Raw genomic sequence first — 25352 nt, 5'->3', positions numbered from 1 at the left:
TTGAACTTAGCAGGAATTTTAATAATTAAAAACTATCACTGGAAGTGATTCTTCACCTGGCTGCTATGAAACCCACAAGCCAGGACTTGCGGCTTACCTGACCTTGTTAGAGAAGAACAAATTGATTTTATGGGCTCTGAATAAAAAGAATCCTGACATCTCAAAAGTGGTGGTATACACGAGGAGGTGCGGGCATGGGGGCAAGAGTTGGGAGGGATGCGGGGTATATATGGAGCAGAATGACTTCTGACCAGGACCTGAAAAGGAAGCTCTATTTTACTTTCATTGTTGTTAGAATGTTCTTAGAAAATTACCAGGACCTCTCCTTCACAGGTTGGATGTCTGTCCTAAGAGAAGTCAGCCTTGATGTCAGGGCAGTTTAAGTAAAGGAGACTGAAAGGGCAGATCTTACTGGGGAGCAGCTCTAAGAACCCTAAGATCTGGAAGGCTGGGTAACAAAGTATTTGTCTGGCACATATGGGCCACTCAGGCTCATTACGTCTCCTTATCCATGAGCCATTACACAGAGCTGGTGCTGACAGCTCCAGAAGCTTGCCAGGGATGCTCCCACTGCTCAGCCCCTGTAGCTTGCACAGGCCCTGGGGAGCTAAAATGGATCTTTGAGAAAAACCTCCCTAGTTGCCCCTCGCAGAATTCTTGAGTTTCCAATACCTCAGGAACACAGGTTAACTCAGATCTTTTTTTTAATTTTATATTTTTTAGTTGTCAATGAACCTTTATTTTATTTATTTATATGTGGTGCTGCAAACGGAACCCAGTGCCTCACATATGCTAGGCGAGTGCTCTACCACTGAGCTACAACCCCAGCCCCTAACTCAGATCTTGTTAAGCCAGTAGCCATCTTTTAAAATGAACCAACAATGGAAAATTCTTTTGCTGTTGTTCCAAGGGCAAAGGATCTTAGAAGTAGGCTGTTCCACTCTTAAATGGCCACCCAGTCTAAACCGGGTGTGGTCCCTCTTCCCTCATAATAGTAGAAGCTAGGTATACAGACAGCATTTGGATTTTGGGGACCCGGGGCATAAGGGAGAGATTGAGATTAGAAAAAGGAACCCCATTTTGAGAAACCAATAGTTAAATCATAATCCAGACTCCACAGTTCAGGGGAGCAAAATGCTAACACTCAAATACCACAAGTTCATTTTAATATTGAAAATTTCAAACCGGTATCACAATTAGATGAGGCAAATAACACTTACAGCTCGCTGCTCTGCATGAGTTCAATCAGATCCATAAAAAGCACATCACGGTTCCGTTCACAAAAGCCATCCATGTCGTAGGATACCTGGACAAGAATGGCAAGAAATCTAATTTTATCCTTCATATTTTTCTTTGGATAAAAGAACTCCCAATGGGCATGGCTATCCTCACCAGAATGTGTGTTTCCAAATGGGGCATTTGGGATTTGACCATGGACTGTCCCTTGAAGGCTGTATTAGCTGGAGATGGCCTGCAGATACTGATGAACACCTGGCTGCCCAGATGGCCCCAGTGACCCGTGACCAGGACTCCAGCTCTCAGATCACATGCCCTTTCTTCAAGGAATCAACAGGGGTGTTTAAGCAATAAATTTAATTCTTTTCCTAAATTCATGTAAGACAGAATAAGAGTGAAACTCATGCTCATTAATCCATTGCAATGAGCCAGGTCATCTGGAGCTTTGTAATTCTTCCCAGAAATGGTTATTGGAGTTGCACCAATCTGGCCAGAAACTCATGCTTGGAGACCCTGGTTAATAAGAGACCAACTGAGATGAAAGATGAGACCAGTGGGTTTCCACAGGACCAGGAAGTCCCCAACAGCCGTGACCTCACCTTACACCAGCACCCCCACAGAACCCGGCACTCAGTAAGCACCTAATACTAATGATTTCATGAGAACAAACACCAGAGTAAACTTTTGGTCTGATTTATACTCCCAGTGGGCTTGGGCAGGCAAGGAATGCAAGTTTGTGAATTCAGCAAGGGGCAAGATAAAAATCCATTAGTGCATTACTATATTATCAGGGTGATTCATGCTTTAAAAATATGCAGTAGTGTAAACAGTATTTTGTTTTTGTCTCCTCAAATACTTCATGGGTACTACTTTTTGAATGAATAAAATGCAGTGAGGCATATGGACATGGACCTCTTTGCTTCATAGACCAGAAGGTTGGAACAGCAAGACATTAAAATGGATCACTTTCCTCTCCTGCTGGACCCTGGTCACTGGCCCTACCTTCCCAGCATAGTGGTGAATTATGAAGCCTTGATTCCAGCTGTTGAAGTGTTCATGGCTCCCAATCTGCATCTGGAGCTTCTGCAGCAGTGTCTGATCAGCCCCTTCTCCCACAGCATGCATGGTGGCACACACGTCATCCAGGATGCTCATGATCCCAGGAGGGTTCTGGTGGGACCAAGAAGGCAAAAGCCCCATCACTGACCCTTCTAAAATACCCAGTGACAATCGGGTCCTCACTTAAGCAAGGAAACTGTTCCCTAGAGCTAAGGTACCATCTTGAAAGTCAGTCTTCCTCTTCAGGTAATAATGTGCTTAGTCCCAAATGGGGAGTCACTATTTGTGACTTTGCTCCAGACGGAGCAAAATCCATTTTCCAAGAAGCTGTTCAACTCCCTTAAGTTTATTTAAAGTCATGTACAGATCACTATCTGCTCACTCCTGTTCATACTTGTTTGACTTTAATAAGCCAAAATAAAATTAAAACATTTTCCTTTGAGCCTAATTCATTTCTTAATATTCTCTTTCAGCCTGTCATTCATATAGATATTGCTGATAGTCACATCATCTACATGCTATCATGCATTACCTTTTATCATTTAGCAGTCTTTTATATCCTACTTATTATTTCCCTGCTGTGACATGATAGTTTACTTACTGACCAAGTTGTCTATGGAGGTCTTGAGTATTTGCTGTTTCTCCCTTTTATTAAAAAACCAACCAAACAAACAAAAACAGTTCTTTAAAGATCTCTGTCTACACAGCTTTTTCTTATGAGCCATTTCTTAGGATTGGACTTGAAGATAGGGTCCGTTTTATTGCCCTTTATAAGCTATGTCATCAATGTAAATGATGGCTATTTTCTAGAATTCAGCAGCAACTTCTGTTTGCAAATTGACATTTTACTCATACACATGTCATATTTACCAGAAGAATAAAACTTTACTGTTCTGTTTTCACACACACGTATACACAAAACCAATGTAACTATTAATGTTCTCTGTAAATTGGAGTTGTTAATTTGCCTGTCCTAAAACAATGTCACAGAGCACAAAAACCACTTCATGTAAACTAGGGAAGGGGTTCCCCAAACCCATACTCACAACTTTGTTCTCTATGAGGTCGCACACAATTTTGTTATTAAAGTACTCAATGGGTGTCCATCTTATTCCCTCTTGAACATATTCTTCCTGCATGACAGAAACCAGGTACTCACATAAATCACTGTGAAAGAGAAAAACTTGAATGCCCTTCAATAAAAACTAGGAACTTTCTTATTTTTTTTTTCAATATGCCTTTTTAAAAAATTTCTACAGACTGCATTTTGATTCATTGTACACAAATGGGGTACATCTTTTTGTTTCTATGATTGTGCACGATGTAGATTCATACCATTCGTGTGATCATACATGTACGTAGGGTAATACCGTCTGTCTCATTCCACCATCTTTCATACTCCTGCCCCCTCCACCCTCTCATTTCCCTCTGTATAATCTAAAGTTCCTCCATTCTTTACAAAGGAATATTTCATAACTTGGTGACTTTTATGTTTAGTTTGAACCATATTAAATTCCTATAATACAATTGTTTTTCATTGACAAAAATGACAATTTAATATTGTTCAATCTATTTGGTCCAGTTATCAAAAAAAAAAAAAAATCTCTCTTTGGTTTAAACATAGGATAGTAGTACGGATTAGCCTCCAGGTACTTAAGAAAACATTCTTCATCCAGATCAGTTGTCATTTAATGTGATGAACACCATGTGAAGAACCACACTGTCCTGGTTCTTCTCCTTCCTCAGTGGTCTTGCTTTCTTTCAGACCTTTATATAGGATGGAGAGTCTCAGGACTCAATTTTCCAGCTGTCTTGTTTTTTCAACCCTCTTTTCTCAGTTACTGTAAACAATCCAATGGCTTTGAATAACACATATAAGCTAACAAGACTTGGATTTATTTTTCTAGTCTATACCTCAGCAATGAGTTGCAGACTCACGCATTCCCTGTTTTGGACTCTCCAGGTAAATGCACAGTAGGCCTCTCAAATTTAGTATGTGGAGAGGAGTTCTGCTTCCACATCTCCCACTGTTTTTGCCAACTGCTACATCTAATCTGAGCCTTCAGTCAACAGTCACACTATTGGTCCTGTCATTCAAGCTATAAATCTAGGAGTCATCCTTGATTACTCTTTCCTTCTTAGAGTCCTGCTAATTATTTTGATCTAGTCCTCTTGGGTCCACGCTCCAAAATACATACTGATTCTCAATCTGAATGCCTATTACCATGTTACCACCGGCACTGCTACCATCGTTGCCTGAGCCCCCACCATTTCTTGCTCTGTTTCCCATAGGTAGTCTCCTAACTCGACTTTAACCTTTCACTTTGCTACAGTTTTCCCTGTGTCACTTCACTCTTAAAAGTTGACAGAGCCAGAGTAACTTTTTCAAAAACACAAAAATCGAAGAAGATCATGTCACTTCATTCTCAAAATTCTTCAGAGGGTTCCCATAAAACTTACCATAAATCAAGAGTCTGAGTAACACCCTATAAAGTACCTATATGATCCAGTTCCTGCTACTTTCATCTCAACTCCCCACCTTGGGGAAGGCCAGGATTCCAGGGTAGGCCTTTGTGTGAAACCCTACTAGTCACTGTAGTTTCTTAAACGGAGGCCAAAATACTCCATCGCTAAATATCCCCTAAATAGCCTTTGATATGGAGGAGCTAGAATAGTATCCAACCAAATTTCATTTTCACCCAGAACCTTAGAATGTGAGGTTTGGAAATAGGATCTTTGGAGATTTAATTATTTAAGGAACTCATGATTAAATCATCCTGAACTTAGAGTAACCCCTAAATTCTAAGACTGGTGTCTTTAAGAAAGAGAGAAGAGGAAAGCTGGACGCCATGGTGCACGCTTAATCTCAGTAACTTCGGAGGCTGAGGCAGGAAGATTGCAAGTTCAAAGTCAGCCTGAGCAATTTAGTGAGACCCTGTCTCAAAATAAAATAAAAGGGGTTGGGGTTGTAGCTCAGTCATAGAGCCACCACCACTGGGTTTACCCAGTACCACAAAACACACACACACACACACACACACACACTCACACACATATGTTGTGGGGGTGGGTGGGAGAGAAAAATAGAAAAAAGAGATAGAAGGAAGGAAGAAGGAGGCTTGGACAGAAAAATACAGAAGATGGGGCAGAGACTACAGTTATACTGCCACAGCCAAGCAGTGCCAGAAGCCACCAGAACCCGGAAGAGGAAGAATCCTGGGAATCTGGGAAGGATTCTCCCCCAATGCTTTGAAGAGAATGTGACCCCTGATTTCAGACTCCGGGCTCCAGAACTGCTGTTTTAAGCCAATTAGTCTCTCTCTCCTTATGGTGGCCCTAGGAATCTAAGGCAATGTGGCATCAGGAATAAGAGGGAAATGGCACTGGACTTCTAGAAGAAGCTATCAGCAAGACATGTTACCTCAAATAAGAATTAAAATGCCAGCTCTGTTAAAAATACATTTACTTTTTGAGGGGAGATTGGGAGTGCTGTGAATCTGAGAAAACCAAGTTTTTCCTTTGGTTCACAGTATATACATAGACAATTGGGGTTGGAACTAGGCTCCCATTTTCCACTTGGTCAATGAGTCGGAGTGTAGTAAAAACAGCCAGTCATAAATCCAATTTCACAGCATCATTTACTGAAGGAGAAAGAAAATGTAGCAGATGGTATTTATATTTCATAAACTAAAATGTCACAAATGGCATATGGTTTTTCTATGTGACTTTATTGGGTACATTTCCTAATACAGGTCTGAAACCCAAATCTATTATCAAAGAAGAAATCTATACCCCTTAAACCAAATTAGAATAGAACAGGATGAAGGAAGAGAGACTGCTTACCTGTTCCGCCTTTAATGTCAGTTCAATAAAAATCTGCTGTAATTTCTCATTAACAAAATTGATGCAAAACTGTTCAAAGCCATTTTTCTGGGGAGGAAAAAAGGGTAGTTGCCTGTAATAATTTTACAAAATCATTTAAAAGTCATTTCTTAGTGATTTAGAGAAACATCTCAAAGTGAAAAGCTTTAACAGCAACGCTGGATGCATCAATAGAAGGAAGCACAGTTTATATTTAGGAGAAACTAATTTGGTAAAGGTACATGAAGAACTTATAAATGCAAAAATGAGCTTTTTTTTTTTTCATTGCCTAAAATTATTTCTTGCAGACCTCCAATCTTCTATTATTCAAGTTGGCTTTACCTGGAATATTTCAAAGCCATAGATGTCCAGGACGCCAATGTTATATTCTTCATGGTCTTTCTCCATGGCTTTATTGATGGACTAGGAGAAAACAAACAGCAGGGCAATTAGCTCCTTTTCATTCATATTATAAACAGGCATGTGAGGAGGGTGGGATTACCGCCCCTTGGAAACAGAGGACAATGTGCAGACAGGTGACTTGTGGCTTTAAAAGGTCTCAGTGCAATGTCAAGTGCTTTAGAAAACCACTAGGATCCAAAATACTGCTAAAAATGTTTGCTTAATGATGAGAACCATTACTTTCTGGCAGTTCGTTTTTCTCAGGAAGTCTTGAGAATTAGAAGAAAATGTCATCTTGGATGTTCAAAGGAAAACCTATTTCACATGATTCACAATATTATAAAATCTGTAAATGTCATTTCCACTGTCCCCGATTCTATAGCCACTTCATGATCATATAACATAATATGCCAGGGTTACCAAGGACAAGAGTCCCTGCTCCCAGATTACATGGATAGGAAATTGTGTACAGATAATAACAGCAATTATTTTAAATTGGTAGTAAATGCAGTTTACATGTATTTGAGCATGACCCGTGCTGGGCAATACTTAATACTCATCACAAGTCTCATAATAGCCTTGATACCACTATTATCTCTATTTTCCAGATGAACATCTATGATTGCATGGGACCAGAAGCAAGGTTTGGGATTTAGTTTAAGCACTACGGTTCCTAAATCTGTGTTCTTGATCTCTGTGAGAAAAGACCATGCAATTCAATGAAATAGACTTAATTTTTAATGGGTACAGCATAGAGGGGGTTGCTAAGGGAGGCAGAAAACAAAGGAATACCAGATTCCAAGAGGTGGTGACCACCTAAATTTTGAAGAACCAAATGTGTTCTCTAGGCAAAGAAAAAGGACGCATTTTGTGTGTGTATGTGTGTGTCTGTGTGTGTGTGTGTGTGTGTGTGTGTGTGCGCGTGCGCGTGCATGTGCATGCGTGCGCTAATAGTGATAAACCACCCTTAGCCTAGTGCCTGGCACAGTCAGTGACCAATAAATGTCAGCTCAAATCATGCCAATTACATAGGCATTCATCCACATTTACTGAAAAAAAGAAAAAATGAGGGATGACAGGAAGGAAGGTGGAACGTCTAGAGCTGAAAGGTACCCTGAACAGAGCCAAGAGCTGTGGGTTCTAGTCCCAGGTACCTCAAACACTGCTCAACCTTGGCAAATCCACCAGTCTTCAGGCCTGTATCTCCCTGCTTAGTAAAATGAAGTTAAATGCATGACCCTGACTTTCCCAAGCAATCTTATCCTTCAAATAGCTACAAGGAGGACACAAAATCACCCTACCCTACCCTATCTTATCTTAACCCTACCTAAGTTTTGTAGGTGTTTCCACTCAGGTTCAAAAATAGACTCCTTGGATCCAGTGGTCTTGCTGTTGTCCCTTGATCAAGGTCTCCCTAGGGTTTCCTTCTAGCCTGAATACATAAAAGTCAAAGAAGTAGAAGATCTATGTATCTACATTCTCCTACAAAACCATATAGCAATGTGGCATTGGGCAAATTCCTTAGCCTCTTTGTGCCTCACTTGATTTATCTGGAAATCAGAAATAATATCTAAGCTACAGAGTTGTTTTAAGAAATAAATGAATGGTATGTGGTACGTACTTGTACCTAAATGTTTGCTATTATTCCAGCATTAGAGGCTCTTCAGTGCTTGACACAGAATGGCATTGTCAGTTCTACGATGCCAAAAGACTAAATTTCAGAATATACATAGCATATAAGTACATATATACTACATGCATATGCATATGGCATATGATTATGCCATAACAAAAAACATTGGTGATCATTTAAAAATATATCCAAAAAGTCTCTAGTATTCCTCCCTTTGAAAAGTGGAATCTAATTCTCCTCCCCTTTAGTGTTGACTATACTTGTTGACTTGCTTCTAGTAGACTAAATTGTGGCAAAGCGATAATACCTAAATCCAAGATTAGGACATAAAAATCTTGTGGCTCATTACTCATGCTCTCTCTCTTAGCTCACTTACTCTAGGGAAAACCAACAGCCAAGCTGTAAGGATATTCAAGCAACTCCATGTGGAAGCCCATCTAGCAAGGAACTGAGGCCTCCTGCCAACAGCCATAGGAGGCATCCATACCTTTAACCCTTCAACCTGGTCTTTGAGTCAGGACCAACCCAATAGGCCAATCGCAAATACACGACCCATAGAAAGTGAGGGAAAAATAAATGCTTATTGTTTCAGGCTGCTGCGTTGTGGATTAATTTGTCACATAGCAACACGATTACTAAACCTTTAGGCACCCAAGTTGAGAAAGGTTCAAGACCATGGGTTTCCTCTTTTTTTTGGGTCACTAGCCCTGGCTTCTCTAAATGTTTTATCCAGAAGAAACTGTTTAGGATTAGCTAAAGTGTCTTGCTGAGCCATTCTAGAAGTAAAAGCAGGATTGCACAGCACTAGAGTGAGGATAAAAAGCGAAGTAAGGTACTGATTAAAAAGAAAGAACCAAAACCCATGAACCAAAGTAAAACTAAGGTTTTACTCCTTATAGGTAAAATCTGAACATGGCTGATATCAACCTATGTCTACTTACATCTACCAAGAAATCAAAGACGCGGGCGTGCAGGGCCTTGGCAAGCGCATCCCTGGTATAACAGGCTTGCTCCACATTGAGGGTCACATGGATGGACTCCGACTTGCCTCCCCACTTGCTATCCATCTGCCGGCTCGTTAGTTTTTCTTTTAACCGGTCCTGGTTTATGCCCAGCAGATAGGCAGGAAAAGCCAAGACTGTAAAACATAAAACAAAACATGACTGTCTTGCAGAAGAGCTGACAATTCATCTCCCAAACACATGGGGGCATTTGTGTGTGCACAAAATGTACAGACACAAGGCACCTTCTACCCGCTGAAACTTCCACTCTTCTGAAGGCTGCTTATCAGCAATCCCGCACACATCCACCTACTTCATTTCTCATAGCCCTTCTATTACATAAATAAATCCCTATGGTGACTGAGACTTCCAACCATACAAATCAGTGATCCAAGAAGGATGGCAGGCCAATCCCTCCTACTGAGATCACAGTGAAATGCTGAAAATGGACATTTCTCCAAGTCCACAGCAAGGCAGCCTGGAAGGAACTCAATTAAGAAACATTTCTTTGGCTCAAATATTGTTTTCTTCCTTTTTGGTGTCATGTTTTCACAATATTATTTCCAAAGACCTGGAAGCACCTGTTATCGTTGAACTGATAACTCCAACCAATCACCTACTTGCTGAGTGTTTACCACGTGTTATGAAATAGAGGAAAGGATACAAAATATTTAAGAAATCTTGAAGAAAACCTAGATAGGCAAAGACAATTTAATAAACAACCCTCCTTAGTTGAACATGTGACACAGACAGACAACAGAGTTCTGAATTTCTACAGGAGGACATTGCTACTTGCTGGGGTAGACAGGAAGTTGTGGCATTTGGGTCAGGCCTAAAAGGATGAACAGGATTTGTACAGATGTAGAGAGGGGAAAGGAATACACAAAGATGACGAGGCAGGAATACAGGGGCTGTGGCTGGAGGTGGTCTACACTGGGTTGACCAGCACCGGCGGCAGCAGAGAGCTGAGGAGAAAAGCTTGGGATGGACTCCAGTTCTTGAATGCTAAGAGATATCTGGGTGGGAGGCAAAAGTGGACCTAGCTGGTTTCGAAAGAGGGACATTATCAGAAGATTCCCCTGGGGGTGGCAGATGGAGTGAAGTGCAGGGGACTGGTGTTACATCTCAGCACACTTATTCTATCCTAACAACATGCAGCAGGGTAATTTTTATGGTCTTGGATAGAAAAATCAAGACTCCCATGGGTCAGCAACTTGTTCCAGGCCATGAAACTTACCAACAGGAAGACTAGTAACAGAGACGGGATTTTCTTGATTTTTGGTCAAAATGCTCTAATATGAATAAATGGCACCTTTCTTGGACATAAAAAGTGTTAGATTTTCCCATTATAAATGAAAGATATTTATAGATGAAACTGCAAATTTTGAACTTGGATACGTCTTCTTTTTCTGTATAAAGCTTTACAAAATTCTCTGATAACAGGATTGTGTTAAAGACCTTATAATAATGCTCAAAAATCACAAGCCTCCTGGTAAAGGATAATCAGTTTGAGTTGCACAGATGGTAACTAGAATGTAATGGGCTGACATTTCTCAGTATACACCTTCCAAAGCGATTAAGTCAGTGAATGCAGCTGAAATGTGTAATGCCAGAACAAGGTATTTATCATGTGTATGAATATTTCACAAAAATGCTTTGACCAGTAGAAGAGCTCCTTTTCTAAAGGACACATGAAGAAAACCAAATGCACTGAATTGCCGATGGCTGTTTAGTTTAGTTTAGTGGGTGCATCTTCCACTGAACTAAAACATCCTTTGCAGAGTAAGGACAGATGATGTCCACACATCAGATTAGACACAGGTAGGGTTCTTGTGAGAATCAAGAGACCTCTATAGGCTGGGATTGTGGCTCAGTGGTAGAGCACTTGCCTAGCATGTGTGAGGTACTGGGTTCAATTCTCAGCACCGCATATAAGTAAATAAATAAAGGTTAATCAACAACAAAGAAAGATATTTTTTAAAAAAGAGAGACATTTATCAAAGTATCCAATGTACAAGAGGGCTTCACTACCACACTGGTAATCACCAGCATCGGGGAGGGCCCATTTCACTAAATGTAATAGACATCATCTTCAATAGTTGATAGTCTATCCACCAGGGCCCCTTTCATTGTTCATAGAAACTACATAGTTTGTCTATTTTATAAATATGGGCTCCTCCCAAACCCCTAGCCATATCAAAACCAGGGCACAGTTAAAATATCTGGTTATAATTGTCATGACCTCGGCTAAAAAACAAAAATAGGGCTAACACAAGAGTACTTGAGACCAGACACAAAGAGTGACTGACAGACAGGTGATACCCTTCCATTTCTTGTAATTCTTCCTACAGAGCGCGCATGGCCAAAAGACTGCAGGCACTTGAAAAACAAGGCATGGAATTTGGCAAAGAATCAGAGCCACAAGCCTAGGGAAATGGCTATCCAGACTAGAGAGGAAATATATACTTGGTTTGGAAAAAATCCATGCCATGTTCTTCAAGTACAAGCTTTTATAGCCTCATATTTTTTTCAGTGGCTGCCCTGGTGCTGAAATTATAGGACCACTTATATTGACTTCCTTCAGGCTGTGAATTTCCATGAGGGTGGGTGAGTGTGGCTGGTTCTGAGAGTGTCAGCAAGGATGCTTGGCAGCTTAGGGAAGAAGCAGGGGGATGAAGCAGTGATTAATTAAAATGTTGTTGCAACTTTAGTATAGTTATTCAGAGTCATGTAAAATAAGAAGAACCTGCTAAAAAGTAATGTTTCAGCACATTTAACTAACAAAAATAGACTTCTATTATTGCATTACAGTGTAAAGCAAAGTTGAATTTCATTTTTCTGTTTAAATCTGAAGTATAGAAAAAAGAGAAAAATAAAAAAAAATAGCAAACCAAAATTCCTTTCTTCACAATTTTTTTAAAAATTGCAAGGTAAACAAGGTTTATTTGTCTTTGGTGTTAAGGTGCTGTGTTTTCTAATCCAGTAATCATGGGTAAATAAAAGTCTTTGTCACTTACACATTTACTCCTCATTTTATTAAAGTAGTATTTTGTTTTAACCTCTTAGGTTAATTTAGTACTTAACACCTTTCAAGAAAAACTTGTTTCCCCAAGTATGTCTTTTACTGTATTGATGTTGATAGGCATATAAGTGCCTAAGCTGAGGTTTTATTGGTTTCTCAGTAACATAAAGATTTGACTAAGAAAATTCTATATCTTTGTTGGTCTAGGATCAAATAAAAGGCTATTCTGCTTTAGTAGGGCAGTTGTGATGGGATGCATAACCATTTTTCCCCCCTAAAATACAAAAGCTAGAGAAAGATGCCTTCTTTGATGATAAAAACATGGGCAGAACTTCCCTCTATAAATGTATTGCACAGGTATAGGAGAAAGATGACATGAACCAAGGTTATTCATTTCAGTAGTATTCATTCAGAAGATTAGAAACTATCTAATGCATGGTAACAGATGACCAGTTCCCCAAGTCAAAATGTAACCAAGCAAAGGACCACTCTGCAGCTGTAAAAGGATAAAGCCTCTTATGAATGGATAAAGAATAATCTCCAAGATATAATGAAATGTTATTTAAAAAGCAACTGCAGAATATGTGTAATCAGCTCCCATTATCACACAACACTGGGGAAAAGAATGGAGCCGTTACTGTAAAACACCTATCTCTGGAACTCTGGTTACTGCCAGGGAGGGCAACAAGTTGACTGCAGAGGGGTACATGGGAGAACCTTTCTGTCCACCCACTAAAGAATGTTCATACATGACCAAATGAACAAAACCCAGAAGTGGTAGAAGAACATTACTGGGAAGGGTGCATATTTCTTTGTTAGGCCTACGTGGCCTCAAGTTCATCCTGATGTCCATTGCTTGTCCACCGTAAATTCACAAGCAGTTGCCAAACTCAGGCCTTACCCATTTGGCAGAGGAGGTTACTCACTCCAGACTCAGTGAGCAGTGAAACCCTTCTTGGCTCAGACATTCAAGGGTATGCTTGTTGGTTCAGTGTCATGACTTGATTCTCAAGCATAAAGTGGCAGTAAAGGATGTTACCATCGAAGAAGCAAGAGAAAACCAGTCTATTTTCACAGACAATTCCACCAAAACAAAGCTGCCAGTGTTACAAGGCTAAGTGTTAATGATCCTCCTGGACACATAAGTGCATTTGTTAAATGTCAAGGATAAAGTCTAGGAAGTATAGGAGTAGTTATTATTATCATGATTGCTAGGTCATGTTCCTAGGTTTTATGGCCACCCTGCATATTTACTGTTTTCCATCCCTTTCCCTGGTAGACATAATTTATCCTTATCAGATAGACATCAGAAGTTAGCAGAACTTCCCTCTTTTATGAGAAAAGAAAACAAAAACATAAAAAAGAACCTTATTTGGAATGGAAATATCCCCACTGCATTGTCAGCAATGAGTGGGATACTATTTATTACCAAGCATCTAAATTTATCATCCTTGAAGAATGCTAAGAAAGGAAGAAATGCCTTCCTGGGTGGCTAAAGGATGTGTGGGTTCTGAGAACAGCCTGGAAAGCTGACGATGCCTAAGAGGCTGAAGTTACGTGCACGGTATTTGTGGTGGACCGTGGGCACATGAAATCAATAATGCCTTTCTGCAGGAAGGGCCCTGAATTCTTCTCAGAGAGTGAAAATGGCCATTCAGGGCTTGAGGATGTGACTATGACACATGTGATCATTAAGAATGATCATCAGAATGTGAACAAGATAGTCAAAGTCCATATTCTTTCTGGGCACAGAAATCCAGTCTAATCTAACCCATGGGACAAACTGAGCTTCTCCATATTTATATAAATTCCATCACTGGTTCTTCAGGAACTTTAGGTGAATGAAGAATGTAAAGCCTAGTTACCAAAAAGGTTCTTATTAAGAGATTAGTCTTTGGAGTTATTTAACCATTAATCTTCATTAATCTTTGCAGTTAGATGTGAAATTCTGCCAAATTTCTCCCAGGTGAGCAACAAATTGGAATGATTTCATTAATTACCTACAGTGTGGGACATGGAGAAGCTAATGGTGACAAGAAGGGCAAGTGCATAGTAGATGTCTCATCTTTACTAAGGTCATTTTGATTTGCCACAGCAGGACACGTAAGACTTCTCATCTCTACCCAATATACCCACTTGAGCCAAGCAGTGTGGTATGATATTCTGATCAGAGCTAACCATCTTTACCCCTCATTCGACAACCACAGCCAGAGCTACGTACACTCCTCACTCTCTACCGCAGCATAATTGCCCACTTCTTTGAAGCTGATGTTTCCCAGGTGGAGGACCCCTGCCACTATCTGCAACACCAGCGTTTGCTCTTCTGCAAAGATTCCAATCACGTTCATGGCGTGCTGAAAGAGGAAAGAGAGATTATCCAGACAAGCTGGTCACCGACTTCGTAAGCATGTAATCAAGAAGCACAAACTGAGTTGCAGAGTTACAGTATACATGGCTTAGCTTTCGATGACAATGGAAAGTCCTTAAACAACGTGATCACTGACTGGTGTTCTTGCACACATTCTTCTTAGAAGTCCTATTGGAAAGGCAGTTCTATCTTTAAACATAGCATTCCGTACTTCAGGAACAAGGGAAGGAGCGTTCCAGAGGAAAGGCACTCAGAGGAGTGGCAGCTGATGTACAGGTCCCCAGGGCCATCCTCTTCCTGGGGTGTGCACTGGTTGCCAACTCGTCCCTCCAAGGGCACTTCTGCCCCCTTGCCAGCCACTCCCACTACACTCAAGAGATCATTCTCTTCATGAGGAAGGATGAGAAAAGATTATACTTGCAAAGGGTTTTTAATTGAAAATCTCCAGGAAATCAAAGCATCATCAAAAAGTCTAGTTTCTGATGTCCATTAAATTCTGTTAAAGACAGCTGAACTGTATGCCTTTGGGATATCCATATTCTGAGAGAACTCTACTCTAGGACCTGTGTGCAGACCTTCACACCAACTGTGAAAGACATCAGCAAAAAAGGATGCGTTTAAGCAGACTGCCCACAATAGGTTTTGCCTGATTATCGGAGCTCCTATAGAGGGACAATGATGAATTCACTTTTCTACCCATTTCAAATCATTAAGTGGTCCTTTGGCAATTGGGCACATGACCATTTAAAGATTCTGAAAGGTCTTAAGGCATGCTTACAGTGGCACAAAGTGGCCACAATAGTGCCCTTTCTGCCACCGGTGATGCCCAGGCTGGAGTGCAGATTCTGCTTGGCCCTATGCCAGTACTTACCAGAGTTTCTTGGAACTCCCGCTTGTCATCGATGTCATCAACCTTGTATGACCCGGAAAGGCTCAGGTAGTAATAATAGTCCATGCTAGTGATACCGAGGCTGTGCTTCTGCTCTGCAGAGGCCCCCTCAATGAGCTGCAGTGACAGGACATGACACATACCATGATGTGGCCCACAAGGCACCCACAGTGACCTCACAGTTCCTGCCCCCGCCATTACTGAGCCCAGGTGAAAAGGACTTTCTATCCTGCTGTCTCAATATATGGGTGGTTTCACTGTCTAAAATATGAAGGGCCTTGTGAATATTTGCTTTACTTGTTGTAGTCCCAAACCATCTCTGCAAATTCTTCCTGGTATTGGGATTTAACCCAAGGACCTTTACACTGAGCCACATCCCCAGATCTTTTTATTGTTTGAGATAGGGTCTTGCTATCTTCCTTAGGCCTAAGTTGCTGAAGCTGCCCTTAAACTTGCCATCCTCCTGCCTTGGCTTCCCAGGTCGCTGGGATTACAGGTGTGCACCACTGCAGGCTGGTGGTTCTTAATTGGAATAAAACCTGAAACAACTGAGGATCTTCTCTTGTCTAGTGAAAGAACTGTACTGCTTCAGTTGTGATCCCTCAGAAAAGTGGAAAGTAAAACACTTAATTTCTGCCCAACTTGCTTCTGAATTTTTAAAGTGGAGTTGGTTCCTCCATTTTTCTCACTCCAGGATGCATACTGAAAAACTTGTAGCTCCCACTCCATGGTACTCTGAAACCTCACAGACCATGGACTGTCTTTTAGCTTTTTGTTCCAGCACTGATATCTGCCTTAACTTTGAGCTCTAACCAGTGGTGCACTGGGAAAAGTTTAATGATCAACTCCTGGGAGGAAAAAAAACATTTACATGCGGTGTTTGCTGATATTTGTGGTGTAAATGCCTCCACCAAGATTAATTTAAATCCATCAAAGAAATGCCACAAGAGATGTGGGAAGAAATGCATGAAGCCTATGTAAATGGGCTCCAAGACACCATGGTATGAACTCGACAATATTGAGATGAAAAGTTTGCTCCGTGACGCATGCTGGGGATCAACCCCAGGGCCTCATGCAATGTAAGCAATATTTAGAAAAACAGAGAGCTCCTATCCATGTTTCTCCATCTCTGTCAAGTTCCTCATGACATCTTGGCTCCCCTCCAGCAAATAAGTGGCCTCAGTTGCATTACTGAGAAGTTCCAGGACAACCTGTGACATCAGGTTCCCTTTGTTGTTGTTGTTGTTGTTTCTTCCTGTCTACTGAAAAGTGTTTGATGATACTCCTTTATTTGCCCAGTCCCCTGCAACTTGCAACAAAGAACTTTTCCTCAGTTCTTTCAAACTTCTTCCTTCATATCACATAGTCTTTCTCACTAGCATCTTCAAACTTCCCTTTCTTCAATTCTCCTATCTAAAAACATGCTGTTCTTTACCCTTGTTAAAAGCTTTTCTTTGACTCTGAACTTCCTCAGGGTGCATAATCTACTTCCTCTCTGATTTAACTGCCTGCATTTCACCATCTTCCCTCACCACTATGGCAAAATTCCTCTCCTGCCTACTTTCCAGTGGCTAAGCCAGTTTAGTCCTCAAGACCCCTGCCTGACCATTCTCCTCAAGAGCTCAGAGCATTTGAGCCTGTGGTCATCCCCCTGAGGCTTCCCTTGGTTTTGGGAACACACCAGGATCCTGGGCTCCCTTGTATTCCTCTAACTTCACACCTCTCATCTCTGGAGAACCCAGACATCCCTAGGTCCTGCATGGGCATTATTTTTCTCTCCACACTCACTCCCATGGAGTTTCATCTATTTCACATCTTCAACCATTACTTTTTGTCAAACTCTGGAACCCCTGAGCTCATCTGTTCCCAGCCTCTATTCTGATGGCTTCTGATCTGTAGGAAGAGGACTCCTGGAAGGGTGGGGCTTGCATTTATTGAAAGGGGTCCTGACATTCATTAAACACTTTTGTCTATTGCTCAATAAATAACATATTGCTGTGTGTGATACATATAACCGTTTTCATTCATTCATACATATTGCTTTGATTAATACAATTACATGCATTACTGAACTCAGAGAGGCTCTTGGTCATATATGTACTTTTTCAGCCAACAGACATCAACTAAAAGAATGATCTGTCATCATTAAAAATATCTGTGCAATTGAAGAGGCTCTGAGCTACTCGAGGATTATCTTCCTTCTAACCCAGTGATCTTCAAACCCAAAACAAAACAGTTACCAGGCCTTTTTTTCAAGAAAACAAATATGGAACCCTAATATGAACATATTAATAAGGAAACACAAACATTAACCAATGATAGGACATCATTATATTTTTTTAAATACTTAAAAACATTTTTAATATACTTGAATCAGATGGTTGCTGAAGAATGGAACATGATTTTAAAAGCATCCCGTATACTGCTCTGACCCGGAACTGTCCCTGCGTTCTGAGGGTCTGAGTGGAAATTTTCTGAGCTGGCACTAAAGATCAGTTCTCCCCTCCAACAGTTCACCTGTTGAAGAGTTTGCCCTGCAAGCTGGCTGAGGCGTGGCTTATGAACTGGCTTATACATCCTGGCCTTTGTTTCAATCACCCAACTTCCCTGATAGGTGCCTCTCCACTCTCCAGCCAGGGCTTTCCCCACCTTAACATCTCTTCTTTACCATCCTGGTCAAACCTCCCCACTTGAATTCCCATTTGGCAAAGAATCAAGCACTCCTACTTCTGTTTTGAAGTTATGTCAACATTTTTTTGATTATTTAACTTTTGGGGAATTTGCCCTGTCACTCCAATTAGAATTTATTTTCCTTGATGGTAGGGACATTTTTATAATCCTGCACATAATAGTAATGAAGTCTCTTCAGCCTGTTAAACTCTACATTTGAGGACTGAGAGGTTCTCAATTTATATATATATATATATAATTTTATATATATATATATATTTTTTTTTTTTTTTAAATATGGAGGAACAAGAAGTGGGAAAGAAAAAATATAAAGGGAAACCTGGTAAAATATGTGAAAACTCCGCTCTCCAGGGTTCCTCATCACCACTCTAGATTTTTCCAGAAGGAAGTTGGAGATCTTTCCACCATCTGGTTCCCCACCTGGACTGAACTGGATTTCAAAGTATTTTCCCTGCAAGAAAGTTAGGGATTTCCTTTAATGGTTGGTAAACAAAAACATAATGCTGCAAACAGGTTTTGAATACAGTGTATAATTCAAGGAAATTCATAAATGAGAGACATGTTCTGAATTATTCCTAATTCTGGCCTAGACTTCCTCACGTTTTCATATCAAACAATAACCTGAGCTTCTGTCCAATCATACAATTCTACATTCAGAGAGAATCAATCCTTCCAACCAGACTAAATAAGGACATGTTATATTCCTTGCCCATTTTCCTCTAGTAGGTACTTGCCTGTTCAACCAAAAGGTACAAAGAATGGACCAGAAAATCCCTTGGTACTATTTATCTAACAAAGTGAACTCTGCCAACTTCTTCCGGAGGAAGTGAACTTCCCCTCTGGCAGGAGGTGAGGTGGAAAGGATGTCTACTGCACTAACTGCCCATCTACGCTTTTCCCATCCTTCCAGCAGGGTTGTATGAAATTTTGTAATCAGATAAATAAGAAAGGCTGGGTTTTTATTTTATTTTGTCCTGCTCTCTAAGGAAGGCAAAGGAGTGGAGGGTTGAATGTAATTGAGTCTGTTTTTATAAGGCAGGTTTAGAATGATAATTAGGAAAAGAAAGGTCAAGTGGAAAATGTGTTCACATTTTATTTCTTATTCCATCACCTAGAAATTCCAGAATAAAACAACCCAGGTACTAAGTTGAAAGACATAAGAGATAAACAAAGGAGCAAATAATCTGAATAGTCCCGGGCAACAAGCAAAGCGAAGGTGAGCCTGACTGACATTCACCCATCAGGGAACTTGACAGTTACTGCATGAGAACATGGTGAAGCTTCTCTTGGAAACAGAAACTTCCTTCCAAAATAAAGAGTAAAAAAGAAATTGTTTTTCTCTGAATTCCCCACTATTTATTTTAAAATGGCCCAGTATCAGCCTTACAGATGGCTCCTCACGTGCTTTAGTGCCAGACATAATCTATGGTTGAAATAAGATGCAAAATCTATATAAATCAGTGCTAATGGGTAAGCATTTGTTTCTTTATAAATGTGGCTTTCTGTCAAGAGGATTTTATTCCTAGTCATCCTTGCCAGTCCTCCAATCTACCACCTCAGGAGACACCCAGACAGAAAAATGTGGAAACACATTCAGAACAATGCATGGGTTGACATTTTTGTAGCATTGGGTACATAAGCCAGTCAGGAGGTGCACTGTGAGGCTAAGTCCAGTCACTTCTGAACCTATAAAGTGAATGCTCAAAGCCAGAGAGGCTGGGTGTGCAGTCAGCTTACTCTGACAGGGGAGGAAGGTTCTCTCTCTCTGTACCTCCTCAGTCCAAGTATCTGTTCCTTTCACAGACCAAGCTCTGAGGAGCTAAATCATTGCTGGTGGGCAATGAATGATCTCTGGGGTACCTATCAATTCCATTCATTTCTTGTCTGGAAAAAGAAGGCCCTTTATCTAGGGAACAAGTAAACAAATCCTCCACTTTCATCAATTTTTATTTTCTTTAGTAAGGCAAATCCTTCTGAAATTATCCTGTTTGCATCCCTGAGGCTCAAAAATAACTTGAGTCAAAGGGTAAATTGGAACTTGATAACATACTACTTTAGAAAATTAAAGGAACTATTGGGCTGGGGACACAGCTCAGTTGGTAGAGTGTTTGCCTTGCAAAGCCCTGGGTTCAATCCCCAGCACCACACCAGAAAAAAAAAAAAGGCAAAGATTGACAAGGTGGCCTCCTGATGATATGTGAAATGCTCTTATTTCCTTTGGGACCCAGGACTTAAATCAAGAATATCAACATCATCAATCAGGCAAATTTCTCTGAAACAGGGATGAGACTTACAAATCTGCTGGAGTTGTTGTTGCGGACAGTCTTGGCATTCCCAAAGGCCTCCAGCAGTGGATTGGACTGCAGGATGATGTCCTTCACATGCTATCACAGCAAAGAGAGTGCAGGTTAAGGAGATGCAGACACCTGCCACACAATGTGCAGATGAACTTTCCCTAAGGTCCTAGCTTCTGAATGCTGTAAGGAGAGAAGCCCCAAGTCCATGTGTCCCTGGGAATTTCTAGAGAATTTATTCTTTCATGTCAACAGACCTAACCCTGTACATGTGACTGGGTCTCCCAACGCCCTTAACTTGATGCAGGATCCCCCAGAGCTAGACTGCCACTAATATAGCAGAATCCACAAATGTTCCTGATCTGGGCCTCTACCCTGTGTAGCTACATCTTTACCCGGCACTTTAGAGTGTGCCAGGAGTAACAGCAAGAAGGAAAGTGAAGCAACAAGGGGCATCTCCCTGTGGTTCTGATCAGTTTTTATGATCATGGCCCTTCCCAGCTCCTCCCCTGCTCAACTACAAGCAGGAGTTACCTTAGGGAAAATTAATCAGTTTCTCTTCCCCAAAGTTATGGAAATATAATCTGATGCTCCTCAAAACTTAAAGTGCATGAGTCACCTGTGGATTCTGTTAAAATGCAGATGTGGATTTAGCAGGTCTGGGGCATGGTCCAAGAATCTGCATTTCTAAGCAGTTCCCTGGTGGTGCTGGTTTTGCCAGCATGGATCCACACATGGAACAGTAAGGGCCAATACTGGATTATGTGGAACAATTCCTGGCCTCCTAGAGGGGAAGAATTTGGTTTTCCAACACCCAAGTTCTGTGTCAGGCTTAAAAGTGTGCAAAACACACCATGGACATGCGACAGTTCAATAGATAGGATTTGATGCTGGAGAGGTCTTTCAACAATGAGTCACTCCTTGTACTTCTAATTATTCACATGCTATGGTTAAACATGTTCCAGAAATAACAAGTCTTCTGGCTTATGCTCTTTAGCTACTGACTAATTCTAAGCCAAGAGCTCTGTATCACTGTCCTCATAGGAAAACAGGAAGAGAAAAATCAACATTAACCGTCTGCAATCTGGCCACTAGGTCACGGGCTATAGCAAACAGGACTAAATAAGGCACTCACGACTAATTGACCACATAACAGCCAAAGGGCTCCCTTGGCACCCTTCAGACAATTCAGAAGATTATGTGTCATAAGAAATGAGAACTGGCTTTCCATCCAGCTTTGAATCATTGATAGCAATGGCACCAAGGGCAAATTCTAGGTGGTCTCTTCAAGGGGTCAGTTTCAAACTCAGAAACATATTTCCAATCTGTCATCTCCTTAAAAACTCATGGATTATTATAAACTTTGCTTTTCTTTGTAAAATAAATTTTGAATTTACGGATCTTCATTAATCTCTTCTATCTTCTGTTTGCTGGCTAGATGTGACCATACCACTTAACAACTCTGAGCTCCTCTTAGGAAGGGAATGAGTGGAAGACTCTTCTATTTCTTCCCTTCTTTGATTAGAAGCTGTTGTTTTTGTTGCTGCTGCTGCTGTTATGATTGGGTGTTTCTGTTTGTTTGCTTTGTTTCTGTGGTGTTGGGGATTAAGGCAAGAGTCTTAGGCCTCCAGGTCTAATCAGACTTTTAAACTGAGTAGTTTTCCATGTATCCATCCATCCACATGTACTTATGAACTATCAGTGATGATAGTCCAACAGAGGTAAATTTATCAAAGAAAACAGAAAGAATAAATTAAGGTAAAGAGCAGCCCACTTACAAAACAGCATTCTGGATTCCTGTGTCCATGTCGGCCCTCTAAGAGCATAGTCACGTGAATGGAGAAAAGCAAGTGGGCTGAACCACCCCAGACTAATGTGTTGAAGGCTAGGTTCCAAACACAGTGGTGTAAGAGGTGGGCTTTTTGGGAAAGGTTTAGATCATAAGGCCCTGATCTTTAATTCACTGATGAATTAATAATCTGAATGGACTATTGGGAAGGGTAGAAACTGCAGGAGGTGCGACCTAGTTGAAGGTAGTGGGTCCTCCTTGGGGGCATATCCTTGGGAATGATTATCTCGTCCCTAGCCCCTTCTCTCTTTCCCTCTCTCTCTCTCTGCTTTCTGGCTGCCATGAGGTGAGCAGATTTCTTCTGCTATGCCCTTCTACCATGATGCCCTGCCTCACTTCAGGCCCAGAGTAATGGAGCCACTTGACTGAACCTCTGAAACTGTGAATCAAAATAAGTCTTTCCTCCTGAAGTTGTTTTTCTCCAGTATTTTGTCACAGTGATGAAAAGCTGAAGACAACTGGGTTAAATAAAACATTTAAAAACCATATTTATCTGTTTCCTTTTATTTTTTGTAAACAATGGCTACTAGTAAATTTAGAATTATAGGCATGACTTGCACACACCCCCCCTTACTGGGCAGAGCTGCTCTTGAGCTTCCTTTTCTTCAGAGAAAGAGGCCCTGCTAACCCTTTCAGTTTACCTAAGAAAATATGGACCTTAAAATCCTTAAGCTTTCCGACTTACTAGGTCATGCTGTAGTTCCATTTAAGTAGCAAATTAATAATTAGTAAATGAATTAATAAAAAATTATAATGTGTCTTTTTTAAAGTCTACAGTTCACTATGGCAATAACATTGCTTATTAAATGATTCTGATTTAAAAAATTAATCTTTAGAATTAATTCTACCTTGGACCAAGAACTACAATTTTGAAAAGCTCACCAGCACTGTGTGCAGTGATGAGCACTATGATTTTGGGCAGCCTTCTCTAGACCTTAGCCCATGATCACCATCATCCCCCGCTCCTTGGGAAGCCAGCTTTACTAACTTCTGCTGTTGCTGCTTCTGCTACCACAACGAGTGACTGAAAACAGATGAAACTGATCTACCCCATTCAGCACGCTATCCTCCTGACTCTGCTTCTCTGCCAGGGAAGCCTCCTTATCTTCTCATCTGTTGTGAATTGTCATTCTCTGGGTCTTTTTCTAATGCTTTCTTCATATTTGCTAATCATTCCTATTCCTTTTTCTTTTCCCTTTCTTCTAAATTTTATAGATTCCTTGAATTGGCAATTTATTTAGAGTCCAACATAAGTATGTGAAAGGTGTATGGGAACAGTACAGCCTCCCCTCGTCTCCCAGTCCCTCCCTAAAGACCACACATTTCTTGTGTATCCGTCCAGAGAAACATTTCCAAACAAACACAGATATATATACTCCTTTTTTCCTCATACTGTACAGAAGGTTTAAAACCTGGCTTTTTGCAATTAATGAATATATCTTGGAGATCATTTCACACCAGGATATGCAGTCTCATTTTTATGGCTGTATAAGAATCTATTAGATGGGGTTGGGGCTGTAGCTCAGTGGTAAAGTGCTTGCCTAGCATGTGTGAGGCACTGGGTTCCATCCTCAGCACCACATAAAAATAAATAAAGACATTGTGTCCATATACAACTAAAAAATTAAAAAAATAAATCTATTATATGATGAACAACAATTATTTCACTAGTTACCTATAGAGGAACATTTATTTCAGTCTTTTGCATTACCAGAAAATGCCAGAAATCACTTTATATATGTATCATTTTGTATACCTTTCAACATATCTAAAGAACAAACCAAGCCATGCTCAGTGACAAAACCTGTAATCCCTGTTACTTTGGAGGCTGAAGTGGAAGGATTGTGAGTTTGAGGCCAGCCTAGGCAACTTAGCTAGGCCCTGTCTCAAAAAAAGAAAGAAATTATCTTAGCAGAACTGCTGAGTCAAATGGAGCATGTGTATAAATTTGATAGATTTTGCTGAAATGCCCTCATGAAATAAAACTGTACTGTACTAGTTCATGCTCCTACCAGAGCAACACATGAAAATAACTACGTCCATATATTCTGCCAAGAGTGTTTAAAACACTATAGGAATTTTGTCAATCTAGTAGTATAGGTTTTTTTTTTTTTTTTTTGGTAGTTTTAATTTGTTTCTTATTATCATGACAATATGAGCATATTTTTATGTTTGGTTAGTAATTTATACTTCATTTTCTATGAGATGTGTTTTATTTTCCTTTTGGACTGTTTTTATTGATTTGTAGGAGCTCATTATATATTAGGCATATCTATCTCAAAATGATACTTCTTTGTAGATTTCCTGTTTCTTGGTTATAGAGTTTTTCCATGGAAGAAAAATTCTTTTTAAAATAGCACAAGGAACCTCTCACATTTCCAAATAACACAAGGTCTCAAAATGGGCCATCACCAACTCACCTGGACTTTGGGGCCTCCTCCAGACACTCTGGAGATATAACTCATGATGTATTTGGCAGCCACTGTCTTTCCAGCGCCACTTTCACCACTAAGGAAAGAAAGACAAGAATGTCCATTCATGAAGCGGATCATGACCAGCTCCTTCACCCACCCCAACAAATGAAAAGAAAAAGAAAACAGGCAACAAGAAATTCAGAAGAAATATGCACATTATGGGTCTAGAAAGGCAAACCATGGCAGGATGAGGTCACTCTCATGACCTGTGAGCAACATGAACATGATGCTAATTGGAGTCTTGCTAATTACCATTATGCACAAGATAGACAATTAAGCATTCTAACTGCCCAATAATATGGGGGCATGATCAGGAAAATTATGGAAAATGAGATGGATAAAATTGTGCAGAAATTATAATGGACATACAGATTGTAAACATAGGGGAAAAGCATATAAAGTAATGTTAAGTGAAATATCCGATTCACACTACATACAAAAATGGTCACATGTTAGGTAGCACAGTGGTTCATGCCTCTAATCCCAGCAACTCAGGAGGCTGAGGCAGGAGATCGCAAGTTTAAGAGCAATCTCATCATCTTAGCAAAGGCCTAAGCAACTCAGTGAGACCCT

At 40.5% G+C, this 25352-nt stretch overlaps 1 protein-coding gene across 1 annotated transcript in view; it reads right to left on the bottom strand.

Annotated features, from left to right (window-relative positions):
- Positions 1 to 25352, bottom strand: part of Myo1e (myosin IE) — a 188536-nt gene that overhangs the window by 55477 nt on the left and 107707 nt on the right. The window contains exons 5-15 of the mRNA XM_047538322.1: positions 24726 to 24813; positions 20457 to 20546; positions 18482 to 18613; positions 15454 to 15588; positions 14436 to 14568; positions 9133 to 9329; positions 6499 to 6579; positions 6139 to 6225; positions 3342 to 3428; positions 2239 to 2406; positions 1221 to 1306 (exon numbers count right to left, since the gene is read on the bottom strand). Coding sequence (XP_047394278.1) covers positions 1221 to 1306; positions 2239 to 2406; positions 3342 to 3428; positions 6139 to 6225; positions 6499 to 6579; positions 9133 to 9329; positions 14436 to 14568; positions 15454 to 15588; positions 18482 to 18613; positions 20457 to 20546; positions 24726 to 24813 — 1284 coding nt within the window. The remainder of the gene's footprint in view (positions 1 to 1220; positions 1307 to 2238; positions 2407 to 3341; positions 3429 to 6138; positions 6226 to 6498; positions 6580 to 9132; positions 9330 to 14435; positions 14569 to 15453; positions 15589 to 18481; positions 18614 to 20456; positions 20547 to 24725; positions 24814 to 25352) is intronic.

Source organism: Sciurus carolinensis, chromosome 2 (genome assembly GCF_902686445.1).
Source record: "Sciurus carolinensis chromosome 2, mSciCar1.2, whole genome shotgun sequence".
NCBI classification, from domain to species: domain Eukaryota; kingdom Metazoa; phylum Chordata; class Mammalia; order Rodentia; family Sciuridae; genus Sciurus; species Sciurus carolinensis.
Note: the sequence above shows the minus strand (reverse complement) of the source record. Positions and strands in the feature narration are given on the sequence as shown.